This window comes from Gopherus flavomarginatus, chromosome 1, assembly GCF_025201925.1.
Source record: "Gopherus flavomarginatus isolate rGopFla2 chromosome 1, rGopFla2.mat.asm, whole genome shotgun sequence".
In the NCBI taxonomy this organism is placed as follows: Eukaryota; Metazoa; Chordata; order Testudines; family Testudinidae; genus Gopherus; species Gopherus flavomarginatus.
This window is the reverse complement of record NC_066617.1, coordinates 230524080-230545663: the sequence shown is the minus strand read 5'-3', so window position 1 is coordinate 230545663 and position 21584 is coordinate 230524080. Positions and strand designations below refer to the sequence as shown.

The 21584-nt window shown below is 38.9% G+C and overlaps 1 protein-coding gene across 1 annotated transcript in view; it reads left to right on the top strand.

Moving 5' to 3' along the window:
* The window catches only part of TXLNG (taxilin gamma), a 39635-nt gene extending 18463 nt beyond the window's left edge, over positions 1-21172 (top strand). The window contains exons 4-10 of the mRNA XM_050964014.1: positions 6092-6262; positions 7290-7484; positions 9436-9555; positions 13140-13214; positions 15955-16047; positions 16678-16773; positions 17711-21172. Coding sequence (XP_050819971.1) covers positions 6092-6262; positions 7290-7484; positions 9436-9555; positions 13140-13214; positions 15955-16047; positions 16678-16773; positions 17711-18028 — 1068 coding nt within the window. The 3' untranslated portion in view covers positions 18029-21172. The remainder of the gene's footprint in view (positions 1-6091; positions 6263-7289; positions 7485-9435; positions 9556-13139; positions 13215-15954; positions 16048-16677; positions 16774-17710) is intronic.
* The last annotated feature ends 412 nt before the right edge of the window (positions 21173-21584 follow it).

The window sequence follows — 21584 nt, the reverse complement described above, 5'->3', positions numbered from 1 at the left end:
GCTGAGCTTCTTCCCCCTACATTAGGCTCATCTATGTTCACCAGACAGGACTGGCTAGACTGTAGCAGAATCTCAAACAGCTCCTGGCTTGTGGAATGGTTGGAGTCCCTTGCCATGTAACAAGCCCCAACACCTGCTCCGCCTCTTCCCATTCATTGTTCACATCAGGAGTTTTTGTCATAAGCTCCTCTGAGGTACCCAAGTGGTCTGCAGGGTGCTCTCTGCCAAGTACGGCATGCAATTCATTGTAAAAGTGGCAGGTCTTTGGGGCAGCACCATATCTATTACACTCACTGGCCGAATTCTTCCTCTTTCACATGGCACCGCTGCTGATCCCTGTCGTACCCCTCTGCATGCATCTCCCTTGTAATCTTCTCATAGGTGTTCATATTTCTACGTCTAGACCATAGCTTTGCTTGCACACTCTCTCCCCGTAAGCCCAGAAGATCCAATAATTCCTGTCTGCTCCTGGTAGGAGTGCATCTAGTGTGTGGTTGGTTGGGCAGTTTCACATAACGAGAGTGGTCTGATAGGTGTGTTTGCCGAGGTGGACAGTCAGTGAAAAGGCATTTCAGAAACACGCAGGAGGCACTGGGAGGGAGGGAGAGGAGTTGATCAGCGGGGCCGACGGACTCGGACATAATTCCACCCCGTCCCCTGAGAGTGCCATGTCCCCGCCCTCCCAGCACCTCCAACAAGCTGCTGAACAGCTGTTCAGCCAGTGTGCAGGAGGCACTGGGAGGGAGGGGGAGAAGTTGATCAGTGGGGCTAGCGGACCCCTGTTTGAGAAACACAAATCTACAGTATTCAGTCCACATTACCTGTTTTTCCAATTAATGAAATTAGCCCTAGGATCACTGCTAACTATCTTAACTTAAACTCCTACATTTATGACAGACTCAGCACAGTTTGAAAAGCTAGCACATTTGATCTCATTTTATGTCTATATACAACTAGAACTTGAAAGGCAGTATGAAATATTAACTGTGATAGACATATGCAGTGCTCTGTCATGTTAGTTAATAACAGTAACTTCTTCAGTTTTAAAACTACTTTACAGCAATCTTTGATTTAAACGTTACAAAACAAGGACAGACACTGTAACTCTCTGACAGTCTTTAAAACACACACACACAAGTATGTGCACTTCCTTTACTAATTACTCAGTTTCAGGAACTGGTCAATTGATTGACTTGGGTCATCATCAAGGAGAAAGTCTATATATTACTTATCACCAGATCTTTGCTCAGCTTTCAGCTCAGTCATCATTCGCAGCAGGAGTTGACACTGTTTTACTACTGTATATGGCACGTATAAAATCAATGTTTGATATTAATTTAATATTTTAATTCATTTACTTATTCACAGACAGGGAAAAAGGGAAGTCTCTTCACAGTCTTCTGAAAGGCTGCAGTAACTCCAATTCCTTAGACTATTAAAAAAATCTAGCTGTTAGACCTTGGGCTTTTATTCTGTTAGCTGTCTGTTCTGTCTTTCTAAAAGGCTTTGATACCTGGGCAATTCTTAAATAGTAACGCCTCCTAATTTTGGGACCTTAGTTAATACAGCAGTACCAAACAAGAGTAAGACTTTATAGTCTGCAGTAGGTTTAGTCTTAGACAGTTATGCCTATGTCCAAAAAACAGTTATTTTAATTCAGATAAATGTGAAATGATGAATTTCACACTCAAAAAAAAAAGTTTACCTTTTTTAGCAATATTAGGTTAATGTTTAAATATGAACCTTATTCAAGCTTGAACAATTGCAAAAGAAAAATGAAATAAAACAAACCTGGCAACTAAAAAAAAGAGTCAGATTTTAAATGCAATTATGCTAGGTTGGCAAAAGGTCTGTTCTTCAAGCATCGTGCTGTTCATTATCTTTTCATCATTAAACATTGACTGTTTCATCTTTATCATCAAATTCATCAGTAACTCATTCTCCCTCTTAATATTCTTCAGATCAACTTTTCATCTGTCCTTTCTTTAATCGTATTTTGTGATACGTGATCACCAGCTTCCCAGGAGTGAAGATCTTCAATCTATTTCTGTTTCTTGAATGATGATTCCCCAAACCAACCAGTTTTGTTCTGCACATGCAGTAGCACACACAAGTGTTTAAAAGAATATCTGCCACCGTAGCAAGAACATGAGGACACAACCCTTTCCATCATGATGAAGCATGTTGTTTTTATATTCAGCTGCTGGGACTGCACTTTGCATTGTTTTACAACTGACTGGGCTTCTTTTTGCTTTATATTTTGCTGTCGCCATCATTGCTTGTTTGTTTGTATTTCCATTAAAATTTGCAATAGTCGCTCTGAGATCACAAGCTGAATCAGATTCATGGTCAGATTTTGGCCCTGGAAGCATGGATCAAGAAGGGTAGGCTGTATTATGAGCGAGAGCGATCACTTGATTTTTTTTTTGTGATATTATCTTGTCTCTCTCTTCCGCTTTTGTAAATGAACTGTGTTCGGTATTCTTGCATGTTTCTTAACATTGAAAAACTCGTTCTTGGCATCAGACAGTGCAGAACTATTATTTTTCATATTCTGAATGACTTATCTACAATATCAAACAGTTAAATGAATTTGTCTTTTCACATCCAAAAGACATCATCATCAAGAATGTTAGTGCAGACTACTCAGGGAGAACACTCTGCCACCCCTTCTTCAACAGCAGCTGAATGAAGAGTCTTTTTTTGCATATTTGAAGTTCGAGGCATTAAATAGAAGATGCCTATTAAATAAGAATAGGCTTACTCAGTGTGAATGAAACTGTTATACTAACTGACGCTGAAAAATGTTTGCTGGTACTTGTTTGCTGGTACTTGATCGCACTTTTCACTTGTAGCATGTGATGCAAAGTTGTAAGATCTTCAACATCGCGAGTGAAAAACTGCATAATATGGGCAGCATATCCATAACACAAGTTGTGGATACGTATCAGTAAAACTCAAGAAGTGTTCATGTTAGCCATGTTGTTCACAACCAAAATAACCTTCTGTGAACCCAATTCACTAATTATATTTTTTAACTGGTCAGAATATATTGGGCTGTGTGGTGATGCTCAGTTACACATTGGAATAAATAAAACACTGGCTGTAGGGTTATCACCATGAAGTTGATGGCATCTTCACTGCAAATATTGTTCCATCCCTCCAGACCCTAGAAGTACATGAGGAGCTTGTGTGGTCAGAACACCAAACTCTTTTTCACATCCTCTCTGGCATACAGAAGACTTCTGCATGCCATTTCTTGGTCCTTTGGATGCAACTTATGAAAATGAATTTAGTGTATTATGTGATACAGCATGGCCAGAGGGCAGCAGGAGAGTGTTAGCAGGGAGCCTTATTCCCTGCAAGGGGAGGCAGGTTTGTTAGATTAACTAGAGCACCTGAAGCCAATTAGAGCACCAGCAGTCAGTCATGTGATAAAAACCCCTGCTTCAGTCAGACAGTGTGGGAGTTGGAGCAGGAAGGTTTGGTTGGAGCAGAGAGCAGTTTGAAGGAGTTGGAGAAGAGAACAGTATTGAAGAGAGACAAAAGGAAAGTTTGGAGGAGTGCTGTGGTGGGCTGAGAAATCCAAAAGAAACCCTAGGTAAGGGGCACCTGGCTTGTGTAAAAGGAGGGCAAGAAGCCCCTTCCCAAGCTGAAGGACAGGAGAGGGAAGTAGCCCAGGGGAAGGAACCGCTAGTTCAAGTGGTTCACCACAAACCTCAGGGCCCCTGGGTTGGGACCTGGAGAAGAGGGCGGGCCCAGGTCCCTCCTTCTCCACTCCCCTCCTCAAGGACACTAGTGGGGTAATTAAAATACCAGTTCAGAGGCAAGCAATGGCACCCTGAACCTTCCCCAAAGAAGAGAGAGCACGAGACCCAGCATGACAGTACCGGCAATTTGCCACAATAAGGATTTTTGATTATATGAAATGGAGTTTTGCTCGCATAATTACTCCTAGCAAATGTAGGGGTAAGTTCATTTTTCTTGTAGTAGGACAATCTATCTAAAAGCCTCTTGATACTGATTTGATGAACATCTGAAAACTTTCCAGGACTAGGAGTTTTTGATGCCGAAGCTGATAAAGTAACAAAATTCTTATTTGAATGTGAAGAAATGGAATTAGCATCATTTTCATTGCCACTTATATCACTGTATTCATCAAAAGACACCAGACTTCATGATGCTGCTGTCAAAGACAAAGTAGAAAAAGAGTACACAGAAGAAAACAAACTTTGATGTAGACTGGTTTACTCTTCCTTGCTGTTTGCCTATAATCTTTTGACAGTAGCTGGACACATCACAAGAATTCCTCAACTGAGGGTTCTCTGTTCTATCTACATTTGTCTGATACTCAAGAGAACATAACTTGCACTTAGCTTTAACAGTGTTTCCATGTTCATGTCTAGTAATTAAAAAAAAATACAAATTATTTTGGCTTTCCCCAACTCTGCATAATTTATGATGTTACTGTTGTTAATGTCTCACTACTTCTGGATTGCTGTCTCAGTTATGAAATATCTCTTGAATTTTAATCAACTAGTAGCTAGTCAATATTTCTAAGCACTACTGATTGTAAGATTCCATCCAATCAAAATGTTTGTGGGCATGTTGTCCCCTCCCTCCCAGGACCTTTAAAGACTCCCAGATCACATGAAGGCAGAGGTGGGCAGGCGGCTCCTTCCTACAGCAAACACCCAGGCTCATAAGCAGGAGTAGGAAAAGGAACAGAGCAGGAAGCGGGTGGGGGGGCCCTCTACAGAGATGTGATATCACAAACCTCCAGTAACAGAACTTTCTGTATTTATCAGCAAGGTTTGGTTGGGGATAAATGGGGGTTGGGGCAAGTTGATGGAGGGGGTATTTGAGGGAAAGAAGTGGGGGTTTATTTACATATGCCTATAACATGGATTGTTTGTGCTGAGGGCAGTGGGGTTAATAGCTGTGATATTTTTGTTTAGAGAGGAGGTTTGATGGCCATGCATCTTTTGTCTTTGTGTTTGGGAAGAGGTTTAATGACTGAACAATCCTTTCCCTTCTCCAGTCCCTTCTGAATTTATTTCTGTAGGTTTGTCTTGGTAGTTTAGATTGACCAGGGCCAGGGACCATGTCTTTTAACTCGTTTAATGCGCTTTGTAGACCACGATGAACAATGATGACCTTGTATATAAATAGATATATGTATAATGTTTGTTCTAGATGATTCCAGCCAATTAAGATGATCAACTTTCAGTTTGTTCACCTTTTTCCCCAGCAGATGGCATTATCATGTAGTAAAGTGAGTAATCAAGACATTTCAATAAGTTTGCTAACATGTCACCATGTTGCAATAAAAAGGCTAGGCCATCACCTACATCTGCGCATTGTTGCTGGAATATCAGATATTTGACCATGGTTAAATAGTAGGCTATTAATTCACCGGTCAGTATATCAGCTTGATAAACCTAACACTGCTATTACAATCCCATTGGTTAATGCATCTGAGGACCTTGTACATGAAAGAATAGGAAAACTTATTACCAAAAACTTCCTTTTTCTGATCCAATCTTCCTATTTTTGGAGAATTTCTTTGGTGTGTAGGATTAAAAAGCCCCCTTGGTCCATTAAGCTTGGTTCCTAAGAGAGAGGCTCTGCAGAAGAAATTCACAGCTTATTACTATAGCATATATAAACATACTAACAAGTTTCAGTCCATGGGGTGTTATCCTTGGCTGTGAAAGCTGTTTAAATTGGCAGGATTTTCAGAGTGCCTCACATATCAGTGATTGATAGGTCTGGTTCTGCTTGCGTAGCTGCATGCAAGCTGAGAGCCTGTTGATTAACAGTTCTATAGACCTTGTAACTCGGAGGAAATTTTTGGTAAATTACAGTAGGTTTTCATAGTCTCATATTCCAAGACTGTCCATACACACGTTTGGGATTAACTTGTCCCCAAGACAAAAAAAATACCCCAAACAGTTGTAGTAGTCTACACTGGTCTTGGTGAAGGTCTGTAGATTTCACTGTTCTCTTCTGAAGCTTTAAGTTGTTTTGACTAGGTTGAAAAAGATGGCATTCTTATCTACATTTTCTTAAATATACTCTCTAACTTTAGTTGGAGGAGAGCCGGAATGTTCAAAAGCAGATGAAGATACTGCAGAAGAAACAAGCGCAGGTTGTGAAAGAGAAAGTCCACTTGCAGAGTGAGCATAGCAAGGCCATTCTAGCACGCAGCAAACTGGAATCTCTGTGCCGGGAGCTTCAGCGTCATAACAAGACTTTAAAGGTTAGTTTACTTGTGTAAATTGTTTTAAGGTAAACCCTATTTCTGATTGTTGTTTATATTCATACTTGCTGCTAGCTATCTGGTATTTGCGCTGTTTCATGTCCAATACCCAAATCAATAGAGAATAACAACCCTTTTGAGTATCAGGATTGTGGGAATTGGTGTGTTTACTTTAGTTAGTTTCCTTACTTAAACTGGTCCATGGATCACACTAGTTTCGACTGCAGTAATGTCTAGTCTTGCTGTAATAGTTACTGAGAGCTGTGTTGTTAGCTGCTAGTAAAATAACATGAATGAAATCAAAACAGTGTAAAATGAGAGCAAGATGGAAAGGAGGTTGAGATTCCATTCATTTCCCTGTGTGGTTATTGTAGGGAATTGCTTCACCAAATAACTGTTTTATTAACTTTAGGGTAGCTTTTAATTAAGTACGAAAACATTGGTGAGGACATGAACACAAACCATTCAGCTTTCTATTTCAAATGTATCAATGCAAGATTTTTTTGCCTCCTGGATAATCATTGCTGGCCTCACCGAACCATACTTACATCCGTTAAACACTTTCTCAAGCCATAAAGATGAATGCTCTTCAAGCATACAATAGACCATATCAGTTTTAGATCAATTGAAAAGTAAAAACAAAACAAAAAAATTGCTAGAACTTCACTTGCCAATACCAAAGTATATAGAGCATGGTAATAGACTGCTGAATGTATATTTAAAATATCTACATTCAAACACCCAGCTAAATCCAGAGTGGTTGCAAGACCAGGAACCAGCTTCCCTAAAGAAGCATCCTGATAGTACATTTGATCTCTTATCTGCACAAAGCGCACTGAATTGGTAAGGATTTAATTTTGTCAGTTTGGGCAAAACTTTGGTTTTGGTTTTTGAACATACCAATGTTATAGAAGTATTCAGACCCGAAGTATTTATTTTGACCCATCTCTATCTTAAAGATTGATTATATGGGCATATTATGTCACTTTTGACTTGCACACCATTAACAAATCTTTTTGGATAAAAGGAAGAAAACATGCAGCAAGCACGTGAAGAAGAGGAGAGACGTAAAGAAGCAACTGCACATTTTCAGATCACACTGAATGAAATTCAGGCCCAGCTGGAACAGCATGATATACACAATGCCAAGCTCCGCCAAGAAAATATTGAATTGGGGGAGAAGCTGAAGAAACTAATTGAACAGTATGCTTTGCGGGAAGAGGTAATTTAAAGTTATGCTTCCATAGGCACTCAAATTAGTTTCCTTACTGCATTTAAGCAGTGGCTTTCTAAAAACATTCTTCAGTAATTTAAGTGGTAAAATTGCATGGTATACTCTACATCAGGGCTCGGCTCGGGCCAGTTTGTTTACCTGCCGCATCGGCAAGTTCGGCGGACCGCAGCTTCCATTGGCCGCAGTTCGTCATTCCAGGCCAGTGTGGGAGGCGGAAAGTCGTGGCCAGCACATCCTTTGACCTGCGGTGCTTCCCGCCGCCCCCATTGGCCTGGGACAGCGAACCGCGGCCAGTGGGAGCCGCAGTCGGCCGAACCTGCCGATGCAGCAGGTAACAAACTGGCCCGGCCTGCAGGGTGCTTACCCTGGTGAGCTGCATGCCAGAGGTTGATGACCCCTTCTCTTCGTGACTAAAGGTAAATGCCTTTTTTTAATTTCAGGCCTTTTCAACAAAAATTAGGTGGCTATTTGGCCAAAAATCTCTTCTTACAATCCCCATCCCTTTTCCATGGGGTTCTCTGGATTCCTAACAGAGCTCAAAGGATCCATTTTTCCAGACATTTCCACTGACATTAATGGCCTTATTATAATAGTGCTAAAATGTGTGGTGCATTAAGTCATTAGCAATTGCACATTTTTCATTATATTATAAGGTAATGGTTCAATTTAAGTGGACAAAACAAGAGTAAAGGTGGTGAAACATGTTTAGGAAGGTCTTTTGTAGATGTATTTTGTGTTGTTGACTTAGTCATCTTATGCAAACATATGTTTAAATTAGTTCTTCTAAATTAGTTTATGAAAAAGAGTATTTCATTGTTTGAAACAATTCTGCTGTTCTCAGGAACTTTTAAGGAGCCTGCTTTGTTTCCTAAGTGTGCGCTGGCCTACTTTCCATTACTTTTGTTTTGTCCACCTAACTCCTGTTTTCTTGCGTAAAGTCTGCTGAAATAGCACATTATTTCTAAGATCTTTACAACTGAGACTTTAAAAAACTTAGGTTTTTTCAATTTTTATATATAATCAGTACTATTTAATTTAGAAATTATATTTATTATAAACATTTCCTCACTGCTTAGTCGTGCTACAATTTAAAGTTCAGCTTTCCTCCAATTTCAGTGGTTATACATTAATTCCTCAAATGTAACTGGGTGTAGATATGTATTCAAGATAAATATTTTAATTGAGCTGTATATTAGATTTGATACTGAGGAAATCATATATTTACTGATGAAGTACACAGTTGTCTGTTCAGAGTATAGGAAAGTAAAATTAAGGTTATTTATTAAACTACTTTTGCATTTCTGTTGTAAATAAAAGTTAGAAGTGATAATGATTAAAATCAGTTCACTTTCATAGTGAGTACTACAGCTTTCTTTGGTTCCCAGCCAGCAGCTAAGGCACACAGTTGTAGAATAAGTGTTCTCTCATTTTTTTCATGGAGTGGATTGTTTTCTAGTACGGAGGTTGTTATGAACCACTTCTCTCCCCTCTCATTCATGATCACATCCTGTGACAACCAGAGCAATTGTTTGTGGAAAAGTAATACTAGAAGCTAATGTAATTTAGTGCTATTTAACAGCTGGAAATGAGATGTGACCAATCAGCTTTTTGTAGACCACAGTTTGCAAATCTTTGCATTTACTTTCTGTTTTTTAAGAAGAACTTGAGTCATGTTTTCATGCTTCTCTCATCAACTGTGAGAGGCAGAAACTTTTTTTAAATTAAACTTCAAATTCTCCTGTATTCACTTGACTCTGTTAAAGAAAAACACCTCATATATTGTGATCCAGTGGTCAGGCAAGCTTGGCCATTGGATCATCAGGCCTGAATACTGAAATTGTTTAAAACGTTCTTTTTTCCTCATTTAAAACAATCTCTTTTACGTTGATTTAACTGTGTACTCTTCATATCACACTGTCGGGTTTTACTTTTCCCTTAGCATATTGACAAAGTGTTCAAGCATAAAGAATTACAGCAACAACTGGTGGATGCCAAACTTCAGCAAACAACACAACTTATAAAAGAAGCTGAGGAAAAACATCAGAGAGAGAGGGAGTTTGTAAGTGGCTTCTAAGCTTACTTTAAAAAACAAAAAACACAGCAACTGAAGGGGCAGCATATTTAGGGCTAAGATAAGGCTAAGGGCCTTTCTAGAAGATACTAAGATCCAAATGGTTTAAATAAATGAAAAGGAACCTGAATTGTACTTGCAATATACATCTATACAGGTGCAAACAAATAATGTGCATGTAGCTGCAGCTTTTATGTGTCATGCTTCCTTGTTGTTCTGATGCCTGAATTTGGTCAGCTATGCTATAAGAAATGTGAGGCAGAAAGAGGGTGAAAGCAGAAATCATGTAAGCACCTTTAAAAGTACTTGCTGTTACCAGGAGGTGTGTGCCCAGTGTTTTCTGAGCACATGAGACTGTAAAACTAAGAATTTTTACTTGCATTCTTCCGAGCAGTAGCAGCTTGGTTGGAAACTACATAACACTGAAGTCTTCAATTGAAAACATGCCCTCCTGGTGATGAAAATGGCTTTAGACATTATAGGCCTGATACAAAGCCTTTTTAAAGTCAGTTAGTCTTTGGATCAGGCCCTAAATATTCACTCTCCTCCACCCAAAGTAGGGACTTTGTTTCCAGAATTTGAACAAAATCTTACAAGGTGTTGGGGAGAGGGCTATGTCTTCTATTTGTTTTTATTTATTTATAGATAGGATATAGAAAAAAACTTGAAGTTTCAAAATTGGCATGAATATAGTCTTCATTGAGAATGAGTACTTACGTGTGATTTGGGATGGAGGGGTCAAAAAAATCAAGTAACTTCTGGCCACATTCACTAATCCTTGAAGACTGAGATATAGAAATAGAGGATACCACACTGTTTTGGTGAAAAATTCTTGCTTAGAATTACAGGTGTGTAAGTATTTGAATCTCTCTTTTTTAAAAGCTAAGACATATTGATAATCTCCTGATTTTAAATTAGACAAAGTAGATTTTTAGAAAGTTTAAATTTTAGCCAAGTTTGACAAAAACTCTCCTACTTAGACATCACTACACTTTTTCTCTTCAGCATTACTGCTTTACGTACAGCAGTTGATAATGTTACTGGCATAGTTTTGTTTCATATAAGACAATCATTGAAGCAGTCCAGTCCAGTCTATGCAAATAACTTCTTTAACATAGGTGACAGGAGAACATCACACATGTGAAGCTAATTGTACTACATAATTTTTTTCCACGCTTGGGCATTCATATATTTTTGTAGTAAAATAGCTTTTTATTGTACTTCTGCATATCATTTAATACTTAAGGTGTTCTACCAGAATGCAGACAAACTGAATTTTCCCAGCTGTTCAAGAGATTTTCCTATGTAATAAAATCAATTCCAGTATACCAGTAAATGGTTTTAAAATATCAGCTAAGAACTATTTGTTTGTGACAGACAGGAGAACACAATGAGCTGTTTAGATTTCCTAAGTAACGTGGCACAATTTTTACCTATTTTGTTCTTTAACAAATTAACTTTTAAACTATTTAATACAAGAGAAGGCAAGAACATGTTCAACTGTATGAAGTTTCATGGTAAATCAAACTTTCTCATATATATTACTTTATATCGAGCCATTGTTCTTCAAATGAGTACATATGTCTGTTACACTAGGTGCATGCACACCTTGTGCATAAACGCTGGAGAGTTTTCCCTGCCTACCCGTACCCACCCATAGGGACAGCCATGCCAGTGCCATAGTGTCCCTCGTGCTCTGAGCCGAGGGTATAAAGGGCAGAGCTGCCCTGCCTATTCTTTGGTTCCTACTTACTGTCCATGGTTGAAGCATGCTGGCAGCTCATTCCTCCTGGTGACATACCTTTATAGCTAATAGTTGCCTAGCTGTAGTTAACAGTGATACTTATTTTGGTCCTTTGGAACCCCTCTTCTTCTTTTTTAATCTTCCTTATTGTCAGGATTCAGCTCCAGGCTCAACTTGGTACCAGGGGAGACTATACCAAGTTGCCCTGGCTTCAAGCCTTGCTCTGGGTGTCACAAACCAATTCCTGTGAGTGATCCTTGCTCTCACTGTTTGAAGTGTTTAGGTGACAAGTGAACAGTCTTACAAGGCTTCAAGACCTGAACAATGGAGCAAAGAGAAGATTCTCTATCATACCTCCTCACAGGATCTGCTCTCTGCCCGCCCAGCATCTGACCAAGGGAGTTTCTTGACCACTCTTTCCACATGTGCTTCCCCCACCATACCTGTGTACTGAGACAAGAGAAAATCTTCCTCACCACAGCAGTCCTCAAAGAAACATAAATGCTCAGAGCATTGTAAGAGGACTATTTTGTCTTCATCAAAGTCCTCCATATAGAATTCCTTAGTTGCAGAGCTTAAGCCACTCTGGTACCATAGGTAGAGCATGCCCTTCAGCCCACCACTCCCCAGTACCACAGGTTAGTGACTCCTCTAAAGTAGAGCTGTGGATTTATGTCCAGGACCGTCAATACTAGCTACTTTATTGGCGCATATGGCGGAACCATTGCCTTTGCTTGCAGCGGGGCAAAAACCCCTTTCAGTACAGACCACTTCAGGGGCATACGAAGCTTGCAAAAGGTGTGCTGAACCTCTCAGTACCACCGTCATTAATCATCCATATTGACAGTGTCCTTGCAGAGCCAGTACACATGGTGCACGCTTTAGAGTATGTTATGATGCCTGTGACCTCAGGTCCTGTATTGCTTTTCTCAGTGTCTGTTCCAAGACCACTGGTAATGGCTTCCTAGCAATGGGTAATGGCTTCCTAGCAATGGGTACCACATCAGATCATGGTACCCATTGCTAGGAAGCCCTTTCAGGTCTGTTCCCTAACTCTTTGTGTTCTATCAAGAACAAATGAGAGGGCATCCTGTAACAATGCAATGGCTTTCTAAGTGGATCACCAGCTGTGTTGCCCAGGACACCCCCAGAGAAGCTGTTTGTGCATTCAGTCAGAGCTCACTAAGCCTCCACTGTGTTTCTGGGAAATAGCTGCTTTGCAGATGTCTACAGTAGGGACAGAATTGTCTTTAGTCAACACATTTGCTGAACATTATTATACAGTTACTGTTGCATCAAGGAGATATGTGAATGGGAGGACAAGAGTCCTGTAGTCCATCTTCTGATCAGACTCCTAGCCACACCTCCATTGAAAACAGCTTGGGAGTCATCTAGTGTGATGGACATATGTGATACTCAAAGAAGAAATGGTTACTCATCTTCTTGTAACTGTCCTTCGAGATGTGCTGCATATGTCCTTTATGCAACCCACCCTCCTTCCCCAACGCATTAGAGTCTATCATCCAAGATTCTGGTACAAAGAAACTGAAGGGTGGGTGGTGCAGTTCTTCCCTTTATATACTTTGTGCTTGCAGCTCAAGGAATGCCTGGCTGCAGACTTGGCCATCCTTGTGGGTGCCACTAGGGAAAACTTTCCAGCACTGGTGTACGAGGCACACACCCCTAATTTAATAGACATATGCAGCACATCTTGAAGAACAATAGCTACAAGAAGGTGAGTAACTGTTTATTCCCATTTACATTATCCTTAAAATTTTGCCCTTTGATATAACATGCAATACAGTACCATTTTTTCTCCACTTTCTAGCTATTAAAAGAAGCCACTGAGTCCAGACACAAATGTGAGCAGATGAAGCAGCAGGAAGCCCAACTAAAACAGCAGGTAACTTAACAAAATTGTCAATGTACTGTTCAGTACAGATACTCCACAATGAAAATATCAAGAGATGCTTATGGTTTTGACTCAAACCTGACATTTGAGGAAATACAAAAAATTGCAAATTAAACTTTCATTAATGGAAATATGGATTTTTTTGGAAACTTTAATTGGTAGCAGTTGTCTGTTCAATGAACACTTCTCGCTATATGTACATTGGAGATATTAGTTAAAAATAAAATTTTCTTGAAATTGCTATTTGAGGCTCCTAGTTCCCTCCACATTACTGGAAAGTGATAGATGCTGAACTGCTAAGATTGTTTCATTAATTTAAAAGAGTGCTGCATCCATTGCGCTAAGACTAAAATATCTGAACGTCGAAGGACCTGTCCTGTCTGTGGCCTCCAACCTGCTGGCTATTTCACAACACCTCTCTTTTTCCCTGTGGGTGATTCTCTTCCCCAGGATGTCGCACCCTTTTTTCCTGGTCATTCTGGATCCACACCGTGCCCTCTGACTGGAAAATGAGCTAGATCCCTTCTCTGTCCATAATGACTTGTGGCCCAATGCTTGTTAGCATCATGTCATTCTGAAAGAGATGGAGGGTAGTCAGTAATGAATCAGCAAAGTTTACTATAGAACTTATTGATCCTTGCAGTCACTAAGGCCCTGTAACTCTGGGGTTCAGGTTGACTTTACCTTCTTTTGCCTCAGATGCACTTAGGCTGGGTCCAAATCCTGGTGCTTCTTCCTCCATAATACATCTAAAATTAAATCTTCTCTCTATCCATAATGCTAATCCTCCTGTCCAATCATTCTTTCAGCATGATTACTACAGCCACCACTTTTACCTCCTCTGGTCTCTCCAGAACCACATTGCTCCCTGCTTCTCCTGTTAATACAAAATAAGCTCCTAAGACAGTCTTCCTGTGGTCTTTTGTTTATGCCCCTTTCCACATCTACCTTATCCTGATTCTCCTTTCTCAGATTTTCATACACACCCCTACACTTATCCGTACCTTTAATTCACAGAGATCTAAATCAGGTTTTCCCTACAGAATCCAATTCTTTCAAACTGGATTTGTTTAGCTCTAGGGCAGGCCAGTGTTTCTCAACATTTCTCAGATTGGCCACCCCTTACGCAAAGTCAAAAAATTTTGCAACATCCTTATACTCACTATAAAAGTGAAAGCAAAAAAAGTATCCTTGATAACGCCATATAATTTATTTCTGTGTGTTTTCAAAGGGTTAATAGAGAACACTTGACCTCTAAAGAGGAGGAATAGCTCAGTGGTTTGAGCATTGGCCTGCTAAACCCAGGGTTGTGAGTTCAATCCTTGAGGGGGCCGTTTAGGGATTTGGGGATTGGTCCTGCTTTGAGCAGGGGGTTGGACTAGATGATCTCCTGAGGTCCCTAATAATCTGTGATTCTATAATGAGGGTTTGTGGAGATTGGGGAAGGATCACCTTATGGCCACCCTTGCAGGGGGAGTACCTTTTGTGAGTCTCTCTCCCTCCTCCTCCTCCTCCTTCTTCTCCTCCTCCCCCCGTGACCACCAACCAATTAAGAAATGCTGATCTGGACAAATTCCTGATGGACCGTTCTGCAAAATTGGAGAGGGAATGTGTTTTGAGTATTCAGTCCCTGTGCTTGAAATTATATGATCATGCCTCTACTAACCTAAAATTTGCAAATTATGCGCCAGATGTGATAAGATTTGACTGGAAGAGAATTGAGAGGGAGTTTATTTGCTGCTTTGAAGTTTTTTTGCTGCTTTAAAGTTTTTTTCAGGTTAAGCGGGAAGCTGCTAATAATGTCTGTGGTACTCCTAATTTGCCTATTCCTATAACAGCAGATTCAAAAATCTGTCTAGAATGTTGTTGACTAGAGATTCCATGGATGAGGCTACTTCACTGTCCTTACCAAATAATCGTTAGTTCCCATGCCCAGTTTGTCTCTTATAAGATGTGTAAACAAGGATATTAAAAGGCTTGTTTATTCCCTATCAGATCTCCACTTCCTTGGAGTTCCTGCTCACGGTGAAAATTTGTTAGGATAACTTAGGCCCCAAACAAGTCCCCACTTCGATTCATGTTTGTAGGATCAGGGCCTTAGTTGTTTCTTAGCCATGTCTTTGAAGTAGTAGCAAGACCATGTGGTTGAGAGTCTCAGAGGCGGATGTCACTTCAAATCCAATCTCACTATTACACCTGATGAATTTGCACTTTGTTACTAATTCCCACACCTATGACTACTTCAACTTTTATTATTTATCTGATCCTAATTTGCTTTGGTATTTTAATCCTTGCCTTGTTTAATATTTTGTATCTCAATTAGTTTTTAAATTACATATTTACACCTAAATTTGTGCTTAATTTTTCAAATGTTATGTGTTACTTTTATTTGTGCATAATTAGAAATGCACCTCTTTCAAACTTCTATTTAACTGAAATGATAACCCATGTCTTAATGCCTAACTTTTGTTAGAATATATTCTGTTGCTTTATAAAGATAACCCTAGCGCAGCATTCAGGCACAATTTGAGTAACCATCTATTTTTATACCGTTATCTACATATGCTTTAGGTGAAAATTTACCTGATAGATTAGAGGGAGAATGTAAACATTGTTCTCTTATCTTCGTTGCATTACTATTAGCTGAAATTTCTGATGTACCTTAATAAACATTGCTTGTGTGGTAACATTGCTATACAGTTTAAATATTCCAAGTTTTTTTCCTCCAAAGCTTTCTCTTTACATGGATAAGTTTGAAGAATTCCAGACCACCATGGCAAAGAGCAATGAACTTTTTACAACCTTCAGACAAGAAATGGAAAAGGTACTTTATATAATTATGATTTAGAATTTAATTAAAAATATTAGAAAAAAATCTGGCTCCTTATTGGGCTTTAAAATCCCTGAAGAGGCTGTATAGGTGAACACAATTTTAAAAGTAGTTATAGCTGGAAAAACTGTAAAATGGCACATTAAAACTAGTTATCTACCTCTGATTTCAGTCTGATTACTGAGAGAGAAAAAATCGGCATAGTTGTGGAAGAACATGATGCAATCCATTCTTCCGAAACATTTGGTGTAACTGTATGCCAAGTTCTGATTCCAAAAGCTAATATTAGAAGTAGAAAACAGCTTTAAAAAATAAAATTGTCATTGCAATATTTTTAGTTAGAAACTACTTTTGTTTGTAAATGAAGATGATGATGATTGTAGAAGCTTTTGAGGGAGGATGGAAATCATTTTTGTAACCACCATAATCTTAAAAGTGATATGTGTAAATGTTAGTTTAATATTTTAATAATTTTTCATAGGTCTGACATGAAATCCTTTCCTGTAAATTCATTTTATAAGGTTACTTTGAAAACTACTGTTTAAGCAACTTATTAAAACATGTTAATACGTGGTTACCTCTATTTTGCTCCTAGTTATAAAACTAGCTTTACTATATTTTTAGATGACCAAGAAGATAAAAAAGCTAGAAAAAGAGACAATAGTGTGGCGTACAAAATGGGAAAACAACAACAAAGCTCTTCTGCAAATGGCTGAAGAGGTGGGTAACACTCGTCACAGTTTAAGGGACTGTGTAGTCACATTCAAGCAAGGCCTGACTCTACGTGGCCCTTCATTTCTAGAGAGCTGGAGATTGTCAAGAAATGCTACGTAGCGACTCAAACTGTACAACTAAGTATTTTTTTTAATTACTAACAGTTTGTGCATCTCCCTTAAATAACTTTTCCCAGGTAAATTAACCATCCTTCTCAAGGACAAAATGAATTCTGTGTTTTGTAATTGCTGTCAATGATATTTGATCTTCATATGTCTAGTCAGTCAAACGCATACCATAGGAATTGCCATCCTTAACCTATTGCTTATTAGGTAGGATCTTGTGGCAAAATGATTTGAGTCTATTAAATACTGGGACAAGTACTAGATTGAAAACCCTGAAGAATCCTTGGAGTTGTAAAACTCAGTTAGCTACAACTAGGGGTCAGTATAGTTCTGCCATGTCTGTTAGTATTCTTTCTCTTGTTACATTTCTGCCATGAAATTTGGTATATATGCTTGTGTACAAACTGCTTTGAAATCAGAAATATTTGGTACCCATTCACTAAAGTTGGCTGAGTTCCATAAGTAATATCCCTGTAACTAGTCTTGAATAGTAACAAGTTGTGTGATTTAGTCTGTGAGCTCCTAGTGGACTGTTGTTCACATTAGAAAACACTTGGTCACAGCTGGCAGTATGTAGTACCCTATGTTGCATCTCAGCAGACTGACTTGTCACCGCCCTACATTTGGTCCCCCTTTGGTTTAGAACATTGGAGGCAGCCTGAGAATTTGCATCAATGCCGTCTATGCTCTGCCTTTTACAGGGATTAAAGAGATTTTAATCTCTAAGCCTCTCAAAGTAGTGCCTTTTTAAAAGAAAGAAATTCCCCCCGAAAAATCACTTCATTGGGTTAATCGCTATTTATTTTTATTCCTTACAGAAAACAGTTAGAGACAAAGAATACAAAGGCTTTCAGATAAAACTGGAGCGTTTAGAGAAGCTGTGCAGGGCTCTTCAGACTGAGCGGAATGAGCTGAACGAGAAGGTGGAAGTTCTTAAGGAACAGGTTTCTGTAAAAGAAGCAGATGTGGATCTAGCAGTTCAGGTGTTGCAGTCATGCACACTCAATTCCCATGAGGAGCTGGGAACTTCCACTGATACAGAACCAGGAATTCAATCAGATGCTGAATCAAGTGCAGCAAATGAAGGAAATGGCTCTGAAAAGACTGTCTCCACGAGTCCTGTTCCTCTTGACTAAAATGAAGCGTAAACACTGTATTGAAAGATATATTTTGTGTATAACTTTCTCTGTTGGTGGTAACTATTGGTTTTGTGGTGAAAATTTTCTTACTTTTTCTACCATATATGTATTTTCTTAGAACTACTGGACTTATGTGGTACAGGAAGCTGCATAGCAGCTTTGAATAGCGTGATCTATACGTTTTCCACAACTGTGTTGCACATCTGCCTCATTTTAAAAAAAAAAAATTTCCATAAAGAATGCACGTGCATTTTCCTCTCCCCTAAACACAAATCTCACCATGTCAGTTAAGACTTGTGTACAGATTTAACATTTCATGGGGAAAAGTGACGGGAGTGTCACTTCATTGGTTTGAAAATAACATTTTGCTTCTGTTAACTGAACTAAGGTTTGGTATACTAATGTAATTACCAAACTCTTCAGTAAATTATCTACATTCATCTAATGGCCAGTAGGAACTTCAACTATCTCACCTGATTATCTATGAAAATAAGGGTCCAGAATATGATCAAGAATATTTTACAGGGTTTTAGTGTAGTTGTGATATGACAAAAACAGCTTTCAAATATACATACTTTAATTTGCAGCTGGTAAAACAGGGTGTACAACTTTCTTGCAGACTTCTCAGGATCGTGCTCTAAGGTTAATTCACAGACAGACAGACTATATTTGCCCTCCCTATGAATGTGTTCAATTTAACTTGCAAAGAAAGCATACAGGAATGAGTGTGTATGGAGTGAAGTTGTCTGTAATGGAATATACATAACTGCAGAAGTTAGTCATGTTATGTCCCTTAACATAAAGCCTCAGCATTGCAGAGAATTCATAAAATGATTATTTCTGATTAGAGAAGTTGCATTAAATCTGGATATTTTAAAACAAGGAGTTCTGTAGATTTGTTGATACTGTAGTGCTTAAGACACCAACCTTTGGTCTGGATGTTCTTTACTTAGCACTGTATGCAATATATTTAAGGATCTGTAAAGAACACAGTTAATATTTGATCATGTGGATTCAAATATATTCCCCGAGTAAAACATTTTAACTTGTCACACACCTAACCTGAAAAGTCACTGATCAGCAGACAGAGTGCCTTCCTGGTACCTACTGCTTGCCTGGTAAATTGGTAATTCAGAGGTTTCATGTTAAACTAATATGCCATAAGTTTAAAAAAAAAAATTTACATTTAAAAAAATGTAATAGACTGCAGTTGTGAGCCTTACAGAGTTTCACTTTGAAAACTTGGGTATCATTTTTAAGGGAACTGTTCTCTGGGACAGGCTGGGACCAACATTTATTTTTAGCAAGGCAGGAAATGTAGGCAGGTCATGTGTTAAGTAACAAGCTACTGTTAAGTTTAGCCCATATATGTTTGCTTTCTAGTTTCAGTTGCTGTCACTTTTATTTTAAGAGATACAAACGTAGCTTTTTCTGGTACTTAATGTTCTTTGCACTTAAGTTCAGTGGGGGATTTCTGAACCAAGCACATAACTTTCAATGAGCTTCCCCCCCGCCCCTTTTGTTCTTTTTGGCAGTTTAGTGGCTAAATTACTTGAATGTTCAGGCTGCACTGAGCTCTTGATCCCTTCCCCTGATGTAATGATGTACATTAAAATAATGTAGATGTCTTATAAAGAGAATAAGGTTGTATAAAGCCTGATAAATGTGTTTTAGCTCATACCACTGAACAAAACTGTATCAAACTGACATTTCTTAAATTGTGTAGCAAATGAGTGACATGAATTGGGAACTGGCCAGTTTTTCTCTTCAATTTGCACAGTCTGTTTTGTATTCGTGGTCCACACGTGGTGAAGTAATGAGAAGGTAGAGGTGAGCAGTCAGAGAGGTTGGACTCAGTTTGAAACACTAATCACGTTAACCACATGGCAACAAAAATACTGGAAAGAAGAAACATCCTTCCAAAGTTGCTTCATCAAATGATTTGTCTGATGTTGTGTGTTGTCATGGAATCAAAAAACTGTAACAGAAGTACGTTTTTAAATTTCTGCCTAAACTGGTCTTCAGTTAATAAATTAAGTGAACGTGAAATCATTTTCCTGAAGGCATGTGAAAATCTTAATGTATCAATTACAGCACAACATACCCTTGGCAAAAAGTACAGATTTCACAAGTGAAGTGGAAAGTGCTGTTTTCTCTTTTTAAAATGTATTTGGTCTCCTGTATCTATAACCAACTTTCTTTTTGTAATGCATGTTCCATGTGTAGTCAAGAGTGAACTTTGGACTCTGCTGCAAGGGCTGTAAAGATATGTGAGACAAATGGAAGAGCAGTACAGATGATAAGTAGTTACTGTCCTGCATGTGTAAATGAAGCAGAATGCCACTAGTAAAAGGTTTTAAGGAATCTGGGATTTTCTTCCTATCTCTGTGTGACCCCGAAAAGGTCCCACATCACACCAACTTCTTCCCTCTAGCAAAGATGGGCTGGACCTGGCTTCCTGGATGCAGTTAATGTCATTCCATGCACTGGCCAAATGTGCATTGCTACAAAGAATACAGGTGATAAGCCCAGCACTCTCACTGATCTGCCATACAGCAGGCTGTTGCACTGCCACTGTACAGCCACATTGGTTCCAGTAGGGTTTTTATGGAAACTTGTGTCTCTTCCACTACCACAACTGTTTAATCTGGGCTGTAAATTTATATAGCCTCTGATGTGTACACCTAATTGTCAGTTGGACCCATGATTTTTACCATGATTAGGGCTGCCAAAAAAAAAAAAAAAAAAAACCTAAATTGTATGTGATGCAAGAGCCAAATACATACAGGAGTGTACCCATCTATGTTAGGGCTGTATCTCTCCAATCTGTTTTGTCCTTCCTTTATTACACTTACACCTGGTTATATTACAGTTTAATTCTCAGGTGTTGCAGAAAATCTACCTCTTCAGACTGTAGATGGAAATAACTGTGAAAAAAGTGATGCAGAAATCTAGTTTGTGCTAAACACACTGCTTTATTTTTACAACCATGTCTGCTTTCATGAGAAAAAAAAGTTGATAAATGAACAGGCAGTCTTGTTTTGCTTTTCAAAAACATTTTGTAGGGATTTTTCACTAATGTGAATCTGAAATTTTATCTACTCGATTCTGTATAGATTAAGTAAATATGTATGCTTAATATATCAGACTCTGTGTTTTTCTTTTATTCTTGGAACATATTCTTTCCTAACTTGGGCTGTCTGGCATTCTTGCTACGCTTGTTAGGAGCTTCAGGAGAGAATTTAGAGGTGTGAAGTTTGAAATTACTAATAGCATGTCTATGCTACTGTGGCACAGGTACAGCACTGTAGCTGTGCCACTGTAACATAAATGCTTCATACATTGACAGAACAGGTGTTTCCACTGATGCAGCTACTGCCTCTCAGAGAAGTGGATTACCTGTATCTGCTGTTGGAGGTTAAGTTGACATAACTCTGTCAAACAGGGAGCTAAATTTTTCACATCTCTGAGTGATGTACCTAGGTCGACCTATGTTTTAGGTGTAGATCAGTCCTAAATATATTCAGGTTAAATGGCAGCTGCTAATTCAAAA